Source organism: Dermacentor silvarum, chromosome 11, assembly GCF_013339745.2.
Source record: "Dermacentor silvarum isolate Dsil-2018 chromosome 11, BIME_Dsil_1.4, whole genome shotgun sequence".
Classification (NCBI taxonomy): domain Eukaryota; kingdom Metazoa; phylum Arthropoda; class Arachnida; order Ixodida; family Ixodidae; genus Dermacentor; species Dermacentor silvarum.
In genome coordinates, this window is record NC_051164.1 from 42,194,647 (window position 1) to 42,215,320 (window position 20,674).

The 20,674-nt window shown below is 45.2% G+C and overlaps 1 protein-coding gene across 3 annotated transcripts in view; it reads left to right on the plus strand.

Annotated features, from left to right (window-relative positions):
- The window catches only part of LOC119432535 (oocyte zinc finger protein XlCOF6.1-like), a 64,186-nt gene that overhangs the window by 32,722 nt on the left and 10,790 nt on the right, over positions 1 to 20,674 (plus strand). The window contains exon 6 of one of the 3 annotated variants that reach the window (XM_049658982.1): positions 5,128 to 7,541. The exons of the other annotated variants lie outside the window; for them this stretch is intronic. Coding sequence (XP_049514939.1) covers positions 5,128 to 6,091 — 964 coding nt within the window. The 3' untranslated portion in view covers positions 6,092 to 7,541. Of the gene's footprint in view, positions 1 to 5,127; positions 7,542 to 20,674 lie in introns of those variants that run through there. 3 annotated transcript variants of the gene reach the window in all.

The window sequence follows — 20,674 nt, forward strand, 5'->3', positions numbered from 1 at the left end:
TATACAGGTGCATGGTTCTGTGAGCCTCCGTTCTGAATGGTTTCTTATTCTCAAGGCTGAACTGTAGTCGCATGCTGTTTGATGTACGATTGAGATTATCTGACACATAATTTGTTGCGGCGATGAAGTTGCTCGCACGTGCAAGATTCAACACTACTTCCGGTGGCAGTACGCGAATTATCCGGGAAAACTCGTCCATCACCTGTGCACATTTAAGAGTTTTAAGACAGCAATATGTGCATTCATATATTGCGTGACAGAAGAGCCAGAACGGGAAATGCACCAGAAGACATTTCTTGTTGTGTGAAAACGGTTAGCCCCAACAGCGAAACAATTAGGCCATGTTTTCAGTACAAGGGTTCCTGTCCCCGCCGTTATGAACGAAATCAGCCGTAAGGGCTCTGAAAATTTCGTGCCATTAGTTGCAATGCTTTTCTCTTGGCGGTTTATTGAACTGGGTAACTTCAATCATCAAGTCAACTTTGCTACTCTTCTTGTCCTGGTTTTCAGACTTCATGGGGATAAAAGACTGCACGAAAGTCGTAATTAATAAATTAAATGGCGCTGAACAAGCTCGGACGAAGATGACATAGGACAGGATATGCGTCTGTGATGTTAGGGATGTGATATGCTCTCGTCTGTTTGGGCACCGATGCATTCTCGAGTTGTGGATTCCCAACAAGACAGAAAATGCAGCATAGGTGTCAGTTGGGACTGTTCAAACCAATAAATCGTCGTCTCACATTTTTTAAGCATTTTGATATCCAAATTTCATTTCAGTTTTCAAGGTATATTAAGAGGAGCTGGAAACAGTACGCCTCCATCTGCTCTATTTCACCTAAATGAAAAATGGTTTTTACTTTTATAAATAAAAAGAATTTGCAAGATCACAAAAAATACTTTTTAGTAACCGAAAAGCTGTGCAAGGAGTTTTAAAAGAGATGAAACAACAATCTGCGTGGGTCTCGGCATGAAAGCATCTCCCATTTTCGAGGTATTCGTGGACAAAAATTCGCTTTTGTCGCTTCGATAACGAAACTGCACACGCGATAATCCATGAAAGTCCCGCCGCGTTGTCGAGCAGCCTGCGGCATCCAATCGGTTGTCGCTTGCGATGCAAACGCGCCATGTTAGGTCGCCGAGACATGACCTTCGTGAAGTTAGACCAACCCATTGACCCATAGAAAGCAAGCCAGACGGAATGCTTCGCGTGATCCGTTAATCTGCGCTCTTTGTACGTAAGGCTTCGGTATCAGAGCGACAAAGATCGCTAATTCTTGACAACGAATACCTCGACAACGCATGGCTTTTTAAAAACAGCTTGAATTGTTTTTGTCTCCTGTGGCTCCGTACTTCAATACTATCATTGCAACGAGGGCATTAAAATAAAAACAAACAAAAAAAATGTTTTCAACAAACTTTATTTAACTAGCAAACCGGCTACGACGACTGCTCGTCCAGCTGTTTTCCGCCGTGCTGAACGAACGAATCGGAAAGAAAGCACTGTCGCATAGAGTAAATCGTATTTTTATATGTGTTCTCACTAATATAGATCCTGTGGTTTATTTTTGTCTTAACTGCCGGTACTATTCCTCTGCCTATGAACACTGCATGCTAAAGTAACCGTTTCACAGGGTGTTTTATTTTAGCTGCACAAAATTTTTTAAAATCGCCAATAAATGAAGGCACAATCGATGAGGCGGACAATACTTCCGCAAGAAATGAAATTCGCAATTGACAAATAAAGAAATGTTACGAATTAAGTTAAAATTTTTTACAGCACCTATTGCAGCCTACATAATGTAGCCACTGAGGTTGCAAGGCATAGTAATTTGGTACGAATTATGATGACGTCACCGGTTTCGAGATATGCGCCGTCAAACTTGTGGTAAAAGTGCACTGTTGTTCCACTTACTTTTTAAGAAAACGATGATTTATGCACTGAAGCACAAAAGTAATTGGAACGCCAATGTATTTCATCAGGCTTATTGACATTTCATATCTCGAAAATGGTGTAGTCCTGAGAATTCATTCCTACAGCATACGCCTTGCGAACTCACCGGCTAGAATTTGTAAGTTTCAGTATGGGCCAAAACGTAATTTTTAGAAGCTCATCAGTGCAATTGTGTTAACTATTCAATGAGAATTTTGATTTCTCTTTGAAGTATTGTCCGGCCCATCTAGTATTACAGTTCAGGGGCTACAATTGGGCTGCCACTGGCAATTTCTTAAATTTGTTGCAGCTAAAATAAAAGCAGCTGGTACACGAGAGAGGGGAGATAAATAATTTGGCTGATTAGAGGTCAATTTGAATATTGCTGAAATTCTCAAAGGAACTGGACATAACTATATTGACTAAACTAAAATAATTTTTTTGATTAACACTTGGTCATAACGCCATCACAGTACTACTTTAGACGTGGCCTTTCAAAACAAACGAGCTACCGCATCCAAAAGAATATTTTTAAGGGCATTTGATATTGTAAAACATTTACCATTAGTGTAAAAAATGCCATGAGGGTTATTGTCGCCCAATGGCGAATCAACACGAATGATTTCAGGGAATACAGACAAGGCCGAAAACGGAAGCGCCGGTTACTGGCCTCCTGTGTCCAGCAGCGGTGGCGATGAGGCAGTGCCCAGTACAAGCAGTGCTGGCATGGATGAAGCATCATCCAGCTCGGAAAACGACGAGAGGTGAGCCCAACTTTTGGAGAAATCTTTCCGTGGAAGCAACATGGAGACGGCGCTGAATGCAGCCGGGGGCTCAGTTATGCTTGCACTAATGAACTAGAGCGCGGAATCAAAGTTATGATTACTGAAATGGCAGAGCGTCAGTGCCATTAACAGGAACGGCCATTAATTGCCATTAGGAGCATTACATTAACAGGCAGCTTGCGCTGCACAGCTCCCATCTATTTACCTGGGAACGTAGGAATATAGTGATGCGAAAACGTCAAACGGCTCATTGACAGAAAAAGCCGGCGTCCGGCGTCTGTACCAGCGAAACGGCGCCTATATTGCCATTGGTTGCGACGCAACGTCACGATCTGCGCGTCGACCGAGAAGAGTGGGCGAAAAAGTCCAAGCTCCTCTCTTAAAGAAAGATGGTTGAACGCGAAGCTTCTCCCGCGCAAACTGAATCCAATGCCAAAAATCAATCCAAAGTCCAATGCCAAAGACCCCGCAACGACCCCAAGAAATGCTGAGCGACCCGGTGCGATACATTTGTGATTTGATTACTTGTTTAGGATAGTATTTTTGAATGTTGAAGTCGAATGAAGACACATTTCGTTAAGTTGCATAGCCTTTATTTTAGATCGTGTAGCCGTTCATTACACGCACACTCACACTTTCACGTACGACTCTACACTTTGCACAGCATTGCCTGGTGATTGCTGTTGTAGACGGTCAGGGGCTTTGCAGTTGCCGATACGCGGGATCGGCCTTACGGGCACGATCGCACGCGCGCTTATAAATAAAATAAAATTAAATTGTGGGGTTTTACGTGCCAAAACCACCATCTGGTTATGAGGCACGCCGTAGTGGGGGACTCCGGAAATTTGGATCACCTGAGGTTCTTTAGCGTGCATCGAAATACGGCCGCTGTGCCGGGATTCGATCCCGCGACCTCGTGCTCAGCAGCCCAACACCGTAGCCACAGAGCAACCACGGCGGGTGCTTGTTAGCAAGCAACCCAATGTCGTTCGCATAGGTGCGGAGTTTCCTGCGGACTTCGGACGTTGCTCCTCCAGCTTTAACAGCGTAGCTGCTGAAAAATTCAGAGCCCTTCCCCTGTCAAGAAAATGGTGGTAAGCGAAGCTTGTGGCAAGACGACGCTGTCGCAGGCGTTCCGCTTCGTTTGCCCTAAACTCGGGTTACGCGGATCTTCGCTTACGTTTCACCTGGGCTTCGGGAGCACTCACGCTAGAATCGGACGACAATCTTCGCTTACCCCCATTTTCTCGCCAGGGGAAGGCCTGGTGATCTTGTTTCTTTTGGTGCCACGTGTGACAAGGGTACTTCAAGAGTGCGCTACAGGTCCCCGAATCCAGAGGTGTGTGCAATTGAGATTGGATCCTTTCGGCACTGTCACCAGGATCGGCCTACTTTTTAGCGTGACACCACAACCATCGATAGTTATGAGCCTATAAACTTAAACCTTAAACTTATAAACGTTGAAAAATACACCTCGTTATATATGTGTCGCGTACGCTAATTTAACGCTAGGTGCTGTCTGAGGGCGGCCATATGGAATAAAAAAAAACATGCTGGCATAATATTAGTAAAAATGCGGCATGCTTGCACAGTCAGATGAAAAATAAGATCCCTCAGTAGTGGATCATTCAATATTTGTGCTTGAAAGCACGTAAGCAGTAATCCGCGCTGCGTGTGGAACCAGAATATACGCGTATTCGTTGCTCAGTACCTTCGGCAAAAACGGCTTAATGAGCGCACGTGCGTCCGTTTTGTGAAATGGGAGCCCAGAAGTTTGCCTTCGTGTCTGAAATGAAGCGATTGAATTATGGCCCACGATGCCCTACGGGGGAGTGTGTACACTTTTATTTGTTGAAAAAGAGAAGAACCGTAGTCATTTGTACCATTTGAAATGTATTACTGTCGTTAACACAGAAGGGGTCCTAAAAGACGGAGATCGACTCTAGGTTGTACAAAAGTCTTCTTCAATGCCGAACGTTTAACTACCGAGGACGGACCTCATGCCATGTCCCGCAAACCTCAAATGCACCAATATTATCAACGGTTAGACGAGGAACGTTTCATGGTAACAGCCAAGTGGAGATATTTGTATTCACCTACATCTGTTAAATGTAGGTTAAATGTCATATATTAGGAGAACATAGAGAATTCTTATTTCCCACTTGAAGGTGGACTGCGTTTTTTCGCGTCACCTACCGCCAAATTCAGCAGTCTTCAAGACATGCTACGCTAGAAGCCAAATCGAACGATAAGTTCAAACGCATGAAGATAACACTCCGGTTAGGCAAGTGGCTTAAACATAAATGCGCTATTTTTCTTCTCAAATCTGCATTGGTGAAAACGTGCTGCTATATTTCGGTAGCAGTAGTCGGTGCGCAATCTTGAGCCCCTTTGTACGTCTACTTGCAGAAATGCTACTGGAACCGAGGAAAACGAACAGCACGAGTTATGCGGTGTCTGCGGTGTCTGCGGCAAAGTTTACACCAGACTGAATGCCTTACGGAGACACGCTGCCGAGCACTACGGCAATGAATGCTACACTTGCGATGCATGTGATTTACCCTCTGTAAATATTACGAAGTTACTAAGACATTACCAGAAGAGCACAGAAGAAAAACGCTACAAATGCGAAACATGCGGTAAATCGTTCAAGCAGTCGTGGCACCATAACGTTCACCAGCGCACCCATACAGGCACAAGACCCTTCAACTGCGAAACGTGTGGTAAATCATTCGCGCGTTCGGACCATCTTAATATCGACAAACGCACGCATACCGGCATAAAACCCTTCAACTGCGAAACGTGTAGTAAATCATTCGCGCGTTCGGACCATCTTAATATCCACAAACGCACGCATACCGGCATAAAACCCTACAACTGCGAAACATGTGGTAAATCGTTCAAGCTGTTGCACCATCTTAATGGCCACAAGCGCACGCATACAGGCATAATACCGGAGAAATGCACAACATGTGGGAAGTCATTCACGCGGTTGGATAGCCTTAAGAACCATCAATTAAAGCACATAGGCGAGAAACTCCATGTCTCCCCAAAATGTATGAAATCATTTCATAGCAAGGAATATCTCCAAGCGCATATGAAGCTGCATACGGGCGCGAAACCCTTCGTCTGCGAAATATGTAGTGAGTCATTTGGGAACAGCTCAAGTCTCCGAAGTCATAGCCTTCACCATGCGGACGAAACATTGCATCAGTCTGCTGAATGCGGCACTCGTTTACCAGATAGAGGATACGTCGACGGACACTTGTGCGAGATGCTTACGTGCTATTTGTGTGGAGATTCCTTTAGAGATGACGTTCAACTGGCCACTCATCTCGTGACGCACAGGAGGGGGGCAGCCGTAACAGTGTGATTGGTGCGCATATGAAGTCAATCACCCGCGACCTTTCCACAGAAACGTGATTGCGAACCCGTGCAGGAAACAACGCTGATGTTCTTTCATAGCTCTCAGCAACTTACGCTAAGCAGCGCATGCGAATACCAGGTTCTTTCTAACGAAGTGGAAAATGGCTTAGTGTAATGCACAGTGTAAAGGATGCCAGCTAGCTCTTTGAAATCACGAAACAATACGCTGTCGCCAGAATTACTTAGTTCGTGTGCCAAAAAATTTTTTAATTTCTCGACCAGTGAACGCTGTTCACATAGTAACTGTGTCATTAAGAGAAACCCGATTGGGCTGCAATTTTACGTTTTGTGTAACCTAAGCGTAGAATGAGTAACAAAAGAACCTTGACTGCTCGATCAATTACGGTAATTTTCGCAATTTCAATAGCAGGAAACGCGTAGTTATGAATAATTATTGAATTGATGGAAGGTTTCCAGTAAAAATAAGAAGTCAGTTCTGTAATTGCGATGTTGCTCCGTTGCCTTCGACAAAAAGTTCGTAGTGATTTTTGCGACAATATTTAGCCATGGCGTACCCACGACAATTCATGGCTTGGAATTTAGACTAATGCATTGATTTATTCCGTGATTGCCAAGACACATGCGAGGCAGTGTTGGTTCTTTCATTGATGCCAAAGATCTTTGTTTAACTGCTGAGCAATTGACTGCTGAGCGAATTGGTAATGCAAGATAAATAAACAAGTGCTAAATACACGACTGACGAGAACAAGGTGACACCACGATTTGCGTATTACAACTGAAGGTTTATTGAAGAACATGACAGATAATCTGGGACAGCTGAAAGAACCATTTGCAAAGAAATAAATAAAAAGAACAGTTAGTAAAGGTGAGTTTCTAGATAGTCTATACTTCCTTGTGTAAAGAAACTGAAGGCTTGGCTACACACTTCTCGCCTGCATTTTGGGGAAAGAACGGTTTGTCGAGTTTACGTGCTTTCTTGTATTTATACCGTGGAAGCACCATTGCATGAGTTATCAGCGGACAGCACCTACGCTCACGGCAGTGCACAGCCAAGTCAGAGAATGGCTACTCTTTCAATAAAGCTCGATGGTGCCTCAGGCGATGATTAGGGCAGCGACCAGTTTGGTCGATGGAACACTTCCCTCAGAAAAGAGAAACGTCATAAACGACACCCATGCCACACTTTTACAATCTTTCTGTGCTTGACATTGTATGCGTGCTAATAATATAATTGTTCTCGTCTGTCCTCCATCTATTGCTCCTTTAAATATTTACGTTTGTTTTTAATGTTCAAAAGTGAGCGGATGGTAGCAGTGGCACTGTGTTAAATTCAAGTCGCTTGGAGTTTCACTGCATCATAAGCTCACTGACTACAATAAATTTTATTTATCATTGTCTTATCTTGGCGAAACCATTGTCAGTTTCCAAAGGTCTGCAGTTTTTATCTATGTGGAAGTAATATGTTTTTACTGGCACTGCTCTAGTTACAGCCATAAAATGTTTCCATTCTGATGAGACAATCGCATTTGTGCGAGCAATGGCATCTCAAATTGGACATGGCTTTTAGGTATATGGATGATTGATCTCAACTTGACGGAACCTTAGTCGATAATAAACAACCTTCTTATCCACACGAATGGCGCCTGTGTTGACTTGCATTAGTTTACTTGCCTCTACAACCCTTTTAAGCCAATATTGCACAAGGGAAAAGGGGCGTGGAAAAAAGGTGGGGAGCTGTTCAACTAGACTTTGTTCCCACCCCGAACGTTTTCTGCTTTAAACTTCGGCATGTGGCAAACGTAGTCTAGCGAGTAATAACGCGGGCAACAAGGCGTTGTTCAGGTACAAATATGGCTTTTTGGGCTAGTTGGTTAGATACATCAGAGGTGGTCATAGTGCTAGAAGACACGGACAAGAACGAGAGAACAGGACGAGCGCTAACTTTCAACTGAGTGTTTATTTCGGGAAACAACCGTATTTGTAGGCCCGCATGCAGAAAAGGCCCAATCATCGCACATGAAAACCAGCCGCAATGAAAACCGGCCACATTTTGGAGCAATTGGGTTTCAGACTAAGACAGGCATATCAGCTAGTGGGTTCCTAGAACTTCTTACGTTTTATTTACATTCAACCTACGTTGAATGTGATGGACACATCTACATTCAAAAGAGAGGGGTTTGCATTAGGTCGTGTCTGGCACCCATACTCAATGATATATTCCTGGCCCATTATGACAAAGTTATAGAAACTTGTATGTCAGCGGTGAAGATCACCAAAGTTTTTAGATATGTGGATGATTACCTAGTCCTGTTTAATTCCACTCAATCTGTAAATGATGTAGTTGACATTTTTTCTCGATGTCTTGACAATCTGGAGATAACACATGAACTACCAGTCAATAATTCCAACGAGTTTTTAGACTTAAGAATTGTTCTGTTCGATCATCATATTTGTTGGGAATATCATCCTCGTGACAATAAGATGCTGCTTCCGCATCATTCATCACATTCTAAGCTGGTGAAACGATCAATCGCTAATCTGTGTCTTGACAACGCGTTCCGCAAATCATGCCCCCATAAAATGTCTAGCAGCTTTGACATACAAAAAGAACGACTATTGGACGCAGGATACCCTAACCATGTACTTATATCAGTAGCACAAAGTGCGTTAAGGAAGGTAAAGAAACAGAATGGCACGCACGTGAGCAGTAGTGACCATATGAAAAAGGTTGTTGTGCCATATATGCATTACGTATCACACGCTCTAAACAAGATTGGACGAAAGGTTGAAGTACATGTAATATTTCCCGCTCCGCAGAAATTGCTTAGCTTATGCAGTGCCACTGATCCGTTTGCCGAGAAACGCGGAGGTTGTAAAAAGAATCATCAGACCCCTTTTGTGGCGTGCGTAAAGAATGTTGTGTGTCGCCTTCCGTTATCGTGCGGGAAAGTTTACATTGGGCAGTCTGGGAGGTGCCTGAATGATACGTTAAGAGAACACAAACAAAAATTGAACCGATACCGAGATGGTCATGTTTCCGTGCATTGCAGTGATTGTGGGTGCAAACCCTTGTTCAATGAGTGTTCCGTTTTGTATAGAAATGTAGATAAAGTTACGCGAGAGGTTGTTGAAGCCACTCTGATAGCGAGGGCCGGTGATAGCTGCATCAGCTCCCCTTCAGTTGCGCTGACTACAAATGAATTTGCGTTCCTGCATGCGGCTGGTTTTCATCTGCGATGATTGGGCGTTTTCTGTATGCGGGCCTACAAATACGGTTGTTTCTCGAAATAAACACTCAGTTGAAAGTTAGCGCTCGTCCTGTTCTCTTGTTCTTGTCCGTGTCTTCTAGCGATATGACCACCTCTGAGGTTGTTCAGGTGTTGGTGGATTCTTCTCAATGGGGTATCATCACCTGTCCATCGCGTATCGTTCTGAAAACATAAGATTTTGGAGGCACGCATCTGGAAATCATTTCTTTCAAATATTTCTTTTGCAAGTTCTCAAAAAGAGCGTCCCTTTCAATACGGTAGCTTGGGTGCGACCACACAACGTTAGCTGTTTGGTCTCTCTTTGCACAAATCTCAGAAGGGACATTTGATGCATCCTGTCTTGAATAACCACATGGGGTATATGTAGATCTGGTCCTTATTAGATGCAGTGGCGAGGCATCCTCTCGACGAAACCGCCTGGTTAGGAATGGCGCGTGTGGTGGGATGGAAAGCGTGAGAAATCGAGTACGGATGTCCAATTTCGTTACTTGATTTCTTTTGGTATGTCCACTTCAGGGCTAAATTGTTAGAATCAAAACGGGAGCACATTTATTATTCGTTCATACATGTTCTGCATAGTGTGGTGCCGGCAGGATCATCAGCTTCGTCATTTCCAGCAATACTAATGCGAGACGGGATCCAGCGCAAATTTATTGTGAACTCTTTGCTGCTGATATTTTTCATAAATGAGTGTGACTTGCGTGGAAAACGCGACAGAGGTGCAGCATAGAAAGGCATCGAGGTCGCAAGGAGTACAACTTTTTCTGCAGCCAGAGTCTTTAGCTTTTGTAAGGCAGAAGCTATTGCCACACCCTCGATAGAACGTGCAGCCGGCCAGAGAATATCGCTCAAAACAAAATGCCGCAGAACGCAGCAGCGCAGCTGTCGGCACTCGCTTGTGTTTGGATAGGTGAATGACTACGCTGCTACTGACATGCGCACATGAAAAGTTTTGGGGCTACTCTCTTCCCGGAATTGCCATTGTCAAAAGTTGTCGTTCCACATAAAACGTGCCTACCATAAGCCCAATTCCAGGAATACTGTCGCCAATTCTACACCGAAATGAACATGGCTAATCAGATTTCAGTCGCTATAGGAATAGCGTAGTGCATTCCCGAACCATCAGGAGCACCACTGAAACGCGGAATTATATAGTGAGAACAATAATATTGCTCGCCGACTTAAGGCAGACAGGCGCTTTCGTGTGATTGGTCAACATGTGGGATGATGGTAAATTTCGCGGGTATGAAATAAATCAGCACTACCGTATAACGGATTGAAAACAAAGGACAATAGCTATCGAATTCTTAATAACTGCCCTCGAGAAGAGAAGTGAACAACATATAGCAGAAAGCATTAAAGAACTCGAACAACTGTGCCACGTTAGCTGATGCAGGTTCATTGTTTTCAGGTACGTTGATGAATGTTTATCGATTTTAGGCGACAGCACAGAAACATAACCTACGGCTGTGCAAATATATGACGTCGTAACGTGAACCAGGAAAAGCTGCGATAAGAGAATGCAGCTGAATCGCCCTGTAACAAGCGAGATTTCTGTAGAAAGAATTAGGTAACGCCCACGTAAGTTGCAAGTACAGCCCAAGGTGACGAAAGTGACGGTTTCCATACTCATTCACGCCCTTGAGTATGCCTAAAAGAAAAATAGCGATGTTTATTGACTAGTATTGGCTCACTAGGTTAGGTGTACACACACCATATAAAGAAGTAGTGCTTTGAAAACATATCAGGAAAAACATCTGTAGATCCCATGTGTACGGTGAAGGGTGCTGACAGGTGCTAGCCGCGTCTACACAAGTGACTAGGAGCCGTGTTGACTGAACGAAACTCCACACCTTTACTGGACTAAGCCATATATATGGTGCGAGCACGAGGTTGCGGACGGAAACAAACATGGTTGCCCGAACACTGCCTTTATTCTTCATGTTCGTCCTTCACCACTAATGCACGGTACCGTCCTTGCGTAGTTCGTTACACACTTCCCCCTGCCTCCGACAGAGTCGTAGGTACAGGGGGTGAAGCAGGGGTTGGGGTGAAACTAGCTCAAGTCATTCGGGCGCCCGTTCTAGCGCTGGATATTAGAACTTTAGCGTCTAGGTAGTGGCGCACCCTATCGTCAATTTCTTTTCAGATGAGCGCTACGGTTTCATTCGGGTTCTCGAAGTGCCAAATGTTTTATTTGTTCCCTTGCATCATTGGCACTGACTGCGCATGCGCGGTGATTCGGCATGGTTCTGTCGCGAAAAGACGCCACTACTCCAGAGGCACCGCATCGGGCATGGCTGAAGAAAGAAACAGCGGATACATGCCTCCTGCTTTTACTAGCTTCGGCGACGAGGCAATCCCGAGTACAGCGGTGAGCACTGTTAGGGTGAACACGCGAGCGCGTGGCCGACGGCACTATCAGCGCCGCGTAACAGCCATCGTTGGAAACATTGCACATGCGCAGCATGTGCTTTGCGAAACACTCTTTCCACCGCGCGCATCACGTCATCGATACGCTTGTTCGTCGTCTGCTAGCCGCATTTTTTGTTCGCTGAGCTGATACCTTCTGCATTTCAAGGTCCATCTGGATTGAAGATTGGCGCGTGAAGGAAAGAAGTGAGTGTAAGAGGGATAATTATTAAACTTTTTATTCAAGGAAATTGCACTTTTGCAATTCAAGTTAAACAAGACCATGAGAACAAATATAAAAACATGAGCAAATCTAATAGCGAGTCATGTGACCACTTACAGCAACGACTGCAGCTATTCTGGACGGTAACGAGTCGTAAAGTGATCGAACATATTCCCGATCGGCTTTCAGCCTTTCCCACTCGTTGCTGACTTGCGCCCACAACTGGTCCGAAGTCGCGGAATAAAGGGGCTTCCTTGCCAAAGAAGCTTTCAGACGGCCCCACACGTTTTCTATCACATTCAGGTCCGCTCCTTTCGGAGGCCATTCCAGTAGCTGCATGTGCTGCTCCGCCTGGAACTCCTTGACAGCCCGCGCCGTGTGTATCGGTGACCGGTCCTGTTGGAACAGGTAATCACCGTCTGGGAATAAACTGCTCGCATATGGCAACAGCACATTGTTCAAAATGTTGCAGTATTGTTCCGACGATAAGTGTCCACGTATACGTTGCAGGGGCCCTAAACCATATCTTGAAACAGCACCCCACACGTTCACACTCGATCTTCCACTGGCAGAAACACCTTGCACGTTGTCCGGGTCGTTCCTGCGTGGCATTGTGACGTTAACTAAAACAATTGCTTTTCAAAGCAGGAAGTTTGCCTCACCGTGTGCCTGGTAGTCTCCAAACACGCAATATTTGGTCTTGTCGCGTCGAAAACGTCGACTCATCCGAAAAGATGACGTGACCCCACTCTTCTGATGTCCATGCTTCGTGCAGCTCAGCGAACTGCCGTCGTGCGTCCTTGTTTGCCGCCGTTAGTAGTGGCTTCTGCGCTGCGACGCGACTGCGAAGGCCCGCAGTACGCAGGCGACGTCGAACAGTGGTGTCCGAAACGTCCAAATCCAAGTCCTCGCGTATTGCTGGGGCTGGCAAGAAAGGGTTACGAACAGCAGCTGCAACTATGAGGGTGTCTTCATCGTCTGTGGTAGCTTTAGGGCGGGGCGCGCGGGGTGCATCCTGAATGCGACCTTCATACTTGTAGGCTTGAATTATCCTGTTCACAGACTACAGACTTCAGGGGCCTATTAACTAAAGCGCCAATACACCGCTGGGAATAACCTTTCAGGGAAAGATCGACAATTGAGCGCCGTTCATCATCGGGAACCCTAGCCATAATACAATCTGGCGACAGAATGAACGGCTGCGAAAGATGTTTGGTTGTTTTATATACGGCGTTGCATGCACAACAACTTTGAAGGGAACGAATAGACACGCCCCCATAGATATACAAGTTTTTTTGTCTTGTTCTGTTCAAGCACAGATGTTTAAAGAAATCTTAAAATGCAGGATGCATGGGCTTAGAAAACAAAAATGCGGCTAGCAGACGACGAACAAGTGCATTCATGACGTCATGCGCGCGGTGGAACAATTATTTCGCGGAAGGCGTGATGCGCATGCGCAATGTTTCCAGTGATGACCGTAAGGGGGCGCTGACAGTGCCGTCGGCCACGCGCTCGCGTGTTCACCCTAACAGTGCTCACCGCTGTACAAGCCGTGAAGACGCCCCGGATTCTTCATCCCCTTTGGACAATTACACTGGGTGAGTCTACGCGCATTGTAAAATTTCCCTTGATTATTGCCACCCGTAGAAGCGACCCGCAATAGAGGCATTGACAGCTAAAGATTTGTTTCGACTTTAAAGCGGGCCTTTGGCAGACAGCATGAGGCTTTACATGTATGACTTTATTAGCTTATCGCGCGTTGATGCACGGGTGAAGTGAAAATATTGTCATGGAAAGAGCAGCTGCAGTTGCAATAAATCTTTTATTTGGGCCAGTTGGTTCATAGCCGAAAACCTTGACGACCAGCGCAAAAAACACGGACAAAGAAGACACAAGTATACACAGCCCCTCATGTGTACTTGCCTTCTTTGTTCGTGTCTTTTGCGCTGCTTTCAGTTTTCAGCTGCGGCTCTCTATCGTTAAGGTTAGGGGGAGTGCCACTACATCAAGCAAATGTTTTTACTGAAGAATATATTTTTCGTTTGTGTTTGATCCCCGCGCGGCATACGTGCTGCGGTAGCCCAAAAGATGGCTTGCACTGACGTCATTGTAGCCGCATGTTGGTGCACCGACACGATGATAAGCTGGGTCCGTAACGTCACGTGAAAGCTATCAATAGATGCGGTGTCGCACTGCTGATCTGGATGTCACAGGTAATCTTCCAGGCTCAGCGGCCGTATCACCGATGATGGTGAAATGGTAGAACGCAGGAGTGTTTTGATTTATGCGCACATTACACAAGCTCGGATGGTCATTTTTAATCTTGGGCCCTCGCAACGGCATTCGTCATAGGGAGTTCGTCATTTTGCCGCCGGAAACCGAAGAATTTAACTTTAATCGCACTACAGACTTTCGTTGGCGGTCGAGTGTCCATTTTCAAGGAGACTCGTGGAATTGCGCGCCAAAGCTTCTTTCTGGGGTTTAACATGCCAAAACCAGTTGCGATTATGGGGCACGCCGTAGTGGAGGGCTGCGGATTAATTTTGACCACCTGGGGTGCCAAGAGTACCGTGCACTACAACGCAAGCTCATGGGCGTTTTTGCATTTCGCCTCCATCGAAATGCGGCAGCCGCGGCCGGGATTCAATCCCGCGACCTCGTTCTCAGTAGCGCAATGCCTAAGCTATCTGAGCCACCGTGGCGGGTAAAAGTAATATTGCAAAAAACAAAGGGCTGACCAAGTGGGTACTGTGCTTTCCGCATGAAAGCTCCGCTGTTTATTGCTTTTCAGGAAACCTAATAAAGGGCGATTTAAAGAAAAATGTGAGATGGGTTTAAATTAATTCTGTGCTTATTTGCATCACGTGTGTGGGTCAATCTAGAAATACTAGCTTGATGACGCGACAGCTTCGCCCTCTTCGGTCAACTGCGAACATCCTCGTTCGTAGAGCGGGCCATACTTCATCATGAAGTGGCTATAGAACAGTTGCAGACCGCAACTCATATTAAGCGCACTCGCAGTCCTGCAGAGCTGTTTATAACTGGACTGGGCGACTGTTAAGGACGACTGGCGCACTCACCATACGATAGTTAACCTAACGTAGCTTAACCTAACTTTAACTAAAACTCTTGTGCACCCTACCCATGCGCCGCTCATGGCGCGGCCGACGCGTCATCGATGTCTCTTCTTTTTACCGCGTAAACAAAGCTTCAGAAGGACCGCCTGATGGGCTAGTTGGTCTAGCATAGTTAATTTCATATATAGCGCAAATAAGTACACATGCACCCGAAGAAGATACCACAGACGCGGACGAGCGCTTGTCCACGTCTTTTGTGTCTTCTTCGGGTGTATGTGCACTTGTATGCACTATATCTGAAAGTAAAACAAAGGATGTAAGCATATATTGGTTTAAATCACACATGGACTCGTATCCACTGAATATGTGTCGTGTTCTAAAGCTGCTACACTTCAATCATATATTCCTGTGAATCTCTCTTGCATGTAGAATTTCTCATGGCTTCTGGGGTGGCCAATGGAACGCGCCGTACTACCCGGCTGACGTCACGTACACCATGCTTGGTAGGTGCTATACGGCGCATGTAAACCTCGCTTTCGACGTGTTTGAAGAGGCTAATGTACCTAATGTCATCTAACCGCTCTGCCGAATTGATTACAAGAGCTAATGCAGTTTTGAATAAACTGTACACACGGTAACTTCATAAAGGTTTGACGATTAATTCGCAAAAGACTAAAGCGGCGTTATTTCGCGCTAAGAACACGTAAATTACTCTCGAGGAAGATTTGCTAATGAACAATTCTAAAATTCAACTTGTAAATTCCGTAAAATCGCTAATTGTACTTTCTGATCATACTATGACCTGGCATAGACATACAGATTTTCTTGCTAGTAAGCTTTCACTAATCACTGGAATTTGTTGTTCCTTGAACTATCTTCCTTGCTCTAATAATGCTTGATTATACATATATAGATCACTTTTTCTGAGCCATTTAAATTTTTGTTGTCTGGGGCTACCACTTCTGCAACAAATATCAGCAGGTTGTACTACCTGCAAAAGAAGGCTCTTCGCGCAATTTTATTGCGATAGCAATTATATGGACACTCAAAAGCAGATTTCTGCCGTCGGCGTCGCCGTCGCCGTAGCCGTCGCCGTCGCCGTGAGGTTCCGTATGACGTCAATGGAGATGAAATCGTCGCCACGCGCCGCCGAACGCTGTATGTGCGAGTGAAAGGGCGCGAGGGACGCGCGCTTTCACGGGGAGTGAACGCATGGCGGAGAACAAACGCGCGTTCTGTGCCGTGCTCCCTTAAGGGCTGCAGAAGTAGGCGTCTCTTTCCTCCTTTACAATCACCATATATGTAGAGCAAACGCGCCTTCTTCTGACGCACGAAAGGCCGCGGGGGGGGGGGGGAGGGGGCAGGGAAAGGAGGCGATGTTTAGCTGCGGCACCAAGTGCCTATTTATATCAGAGGCTCCGGCAACAGTCACCAACGCCGCACGCATTTTGTGCGAACGCGGGCAAAACGCCGACGGCGTCGACAACAGTGCTGTGTGTTGCCGGTGCTGCTGCATGTCCAAGTTTTGTGCAGCGGATAAAACTACTATCCTTACTCCGTATAGCTCTCTACTAAGTTGCTATCGCAATTGATGCTTCGCCTTTCGGGTGAAACTGCGCCAACTTTTTTATATCAGAGGCTTCGGCAACAGTCACCAACGCCGCACGCATTTTGAGCGAACGCGGGAAAAACGCCGACGGCGTCGACAACAGTTCTGCGTGTTGCCGGTGCTGCTGCATGTCCAAGTTTATACAGCTGATAAAGCTAATATCATTACTCCGTATAGCTCTCTTCAAATTTGCTATCGCAATTGATGCTTCGCCTTCCAGGTGAAACTGCGACAACTTTTTTCATAAACATACGATATTCCTTCTGCTTTATTACTTGGTAAACTTAAGACACGGAAAGTACAGGCCCTTTTAAATTATCGTCTTGTGCTTGCGTATAAAAATGAACAGAAAAGAAACATAAAACACATTACTTTTATGGCTAACTTAAAGCAAACACGAAAGTCCATACAGTACAAGATATGCTGCCCTCCAGGCTACCTCGGTTACTAAATGATCTTATTGTTCATAAAATTGATATTGCGTGTTGTTCTCTTCCTAATATTCTTGATTTTTTTCTCTCATGTGTGAGTTGTGCACTGCCTATATGCTTATCAAGTGCAGTGAGATATTGTGCGGTTTTGCGCAAAATCTAAATCTCTTTTGTTTCCGTTCATTTTTTTCCTCGGCCGATTTGCGATTCATACGCATGATATGTTGTTGCGCTTGAATCGTAAGTACTTAAAAAAACTCTATTTCCGCTCTGCTGCTCCTTTTGTTTTACGGGTTTTGGGGGCTGGTCAAGCTGCTACGAGGAGCTTTCTCCCCACTTTACCCCCGCAAGGCTGTGTTTAGGTTTTGTGGAAATAAAGCATACATACATACATACATACATACATACATACATACATACATACATACATACATACATACATACATACATACGTTAATACATACGTTAATACATACGTTCATACATACGTTCATACATACGTTCATACATACGTTCATACATACGTTTATACATGCATACATACATGCATACATACATGCATACATACATGCATACATACATGCATACATACATACATTCATTCATTCATTCATACATTCATTCATTCATACATTCATTCATTCATACATTCATTCATTCATACATTCATTCATTCATACATTCATTCATTCATACATTCATTCATACATTCATTCATACATTCATTCATTCATACATTCACAATACATTCATAAAAAGTTGTCGCAGTTTCACCTGAAAGGCGAAGCATCAATTGCGATAGCAAATTTGTAGAGAGCTATACGGAGTAATGATATTAGCTTTATCAGCTGTATAAACTTGGACATGCAGCAGCACCGGCAACACGCATAACTGTTGTCGACGCCGTCGGCGTTTTGCCCGCGTTCGCTCAAAATGCGTGCGGCGTTGGTGACTGTTGCCGGAGCCTCTGATATAAATAGGCACTTGGTGCCGCAGCTAAACGTCGCCTCCCTTCCCTCCCCCTCCCCCACGGCCTCTAGCGCGTCGGAAGAAAGCGCGTTTGCTCTACATATATGCTGATTGTAAAGGAGGAAAGAGACGCCTACTTCTGCAGCCCTTAAGGGAGCACGGCGCAGAACGCGCGTTTGTTCTCCGCCGTGCGTTCATTCCCCGTAAAAGCGCGCGCCCCTCGCGCTCTTTCACTCGCACATACAGCGTTCGGCGCGCGGCGCCGATTGGCGCTGAGCCGTGCTCCCTCAAGGGCTGCAGAAGATAGCGCCAACCTTTCCCTTTCCCTCAAGAACCACTTACCGGCGCCGATTTCATCCCCATTGACGTCATACGGAACCTCACGGCGACGGCGACGGCGACGCCGACGGCAGCAATCTGCTTTTGAGTGTTCATATAATTGCTATCGCAATAATAGAATCATAATACATTCATAATACATTCATACATAAATTCATAATACATTCATAATGCATTCATAACATTCATAATACATACATACATACATACATACATACATACATACATACATACATACATACATACATACATACATACATACATACATACATACATACATACATACATACAATGTCTGCTAATGGATACCATACGTTCGAACAGCACCGCCTCTGGCTGACAGGTGCATGGTCCTGCACCTGTGAGCGAGCGTTCTGCATGGTTACTTATTCACAAGGTTGCACTGCAGGCGCGCGAGTGAGTTGATTAACAGGTTATTCGCGGCGACGATGAAATTGCTCGCACGTGTAAGATTCAGCACTAGTTTCGGCGGCAGTGTGCGAATTATGCGTGAGCCCTCGCTCCATCCCTGGTCCACATTTAACAGTTTAAGAGCAGTAAGGGCTCTCAAAATGTCGTGCTACTACTTTCAAAGCTTTTCCCTTGGGCTGTTTCTTGAAATGGGTAACTACATGATAAGGTCAACTTCGCTGTTGTCTTATTTCCCATTCACCGGAAAAAAGACTGCAAGAAAGTCTTACTGTTGAATTCAATGGTGCAGAACAGACTCGAAAAAAGTTGATATAAGGCAGGACATGCGTAGGTGATGTTGGGCTTGTGATTTCACCTCGTGTGTTTCGGCGCGCTTATGTTCTTGAATTGTGGATCCCAACGAGAAAGAAAATGTAGCAAAAGTGCAATTTTGGACAGTTCGAACGAATAAATCGTCGTGTCACATTTTCAAAGAACTTTGACATCCAAATTTCAATTACGTATTTAAAGTATATTAAGAGGCGCTTGAAACTGTGCGCTTCCATCTGCACTATTTCACCTAAATGTAAAATGTTAATTTCGTTCAAACGAAATAATGTACGATACTACGAAAATACATTTTAGCGCTCGAAGGCCCTTGCAAGGAGTTTAAATAAAAATGATGAAACAACAATCCCCGTGAGTCACCCTGCGCGGAAGTGTTCCCATTGTAGCAGTATTCCTCGACAAAAATTCTTTTTTCGCTTCGATACCGAAACTGGATGCAACATGATCACTGTAAGCACCGCTCACGTTATTCTCGGCGCAGTCATGCTGAAGAGCAGCTCGTTGCAATTGCATGTTGTGGCCTCCAATCTGTTGTGGCACGTTTCTATCGCAAGCGACAGTAGGTCGCCGAGATACCAGGCGACCTACTGGTACCAGGCGGTTCACCCACTGACCGATAGAAAACAAACAAAAGGGAAATCATTGCGTGGGAGGTTCCAGGCGCTCATCGTGCGCCAGGCTTCCATATCGCATCGACAAAACGCGAATATTTGTGCACGATACCTCGACAACGGATGACTTTTAAATGCGTAAGCATTTCTATGTTTGCCCAACGAGAAAACTGTCCCTCCGTCCGTCCGTCCGTCATGTAAGACGATCGCTTTCATGATAGAGCCCGCAGCAGCGAAATCACATTCATGCTGCCTATCGCTTCAACGTGCACGAAGCTTTAACCACACGCCGCACCCTGACCATTTTGCAGATTGCTTTCGAGATATTGGGCCGCGCGTCTCTGTTCAACGCCACGTAAGCGGTGAGAACACAGCACGCGAAGTTGCATATCAGTTGGCACTCTGTCCACATCGCAAATCGCTTTCAAGACAAACGTGCAATACGGAGCCGCCGCTAGAGAAGTTACTTCATCTCCCAGGGGAGTTCATGCACAAATGTTTTTTTAAGAACCGCTTGAATTGTTTGTCTCTTGTGGCATTCTACTTCAACAGTATCATTGCAGCGATGGCGTTAAAACAATAAATAAAAAAGGTTTTAACCAATATCAGTAACATAACGGCTGCGATCGCTACTCCTACGTCGGTTGTTCGCTGTGCTGAAAGAACGAATAGTGAATAAAGGTTCTCGTATTTTTGTATCTGGTTCACTAAAATAGATTGTACGGCATATTGACACGTATGCCTGTTTATATTTCACCGGTGGCCACTCTCCACCGGCTAACGAATATTAAACGTTATCGCTCGGCGCAGGACGCGCCTGCATTGGAAGCTTCTCGAACGTTATCGACGCTTCTATCCGTCGTCTGTGGT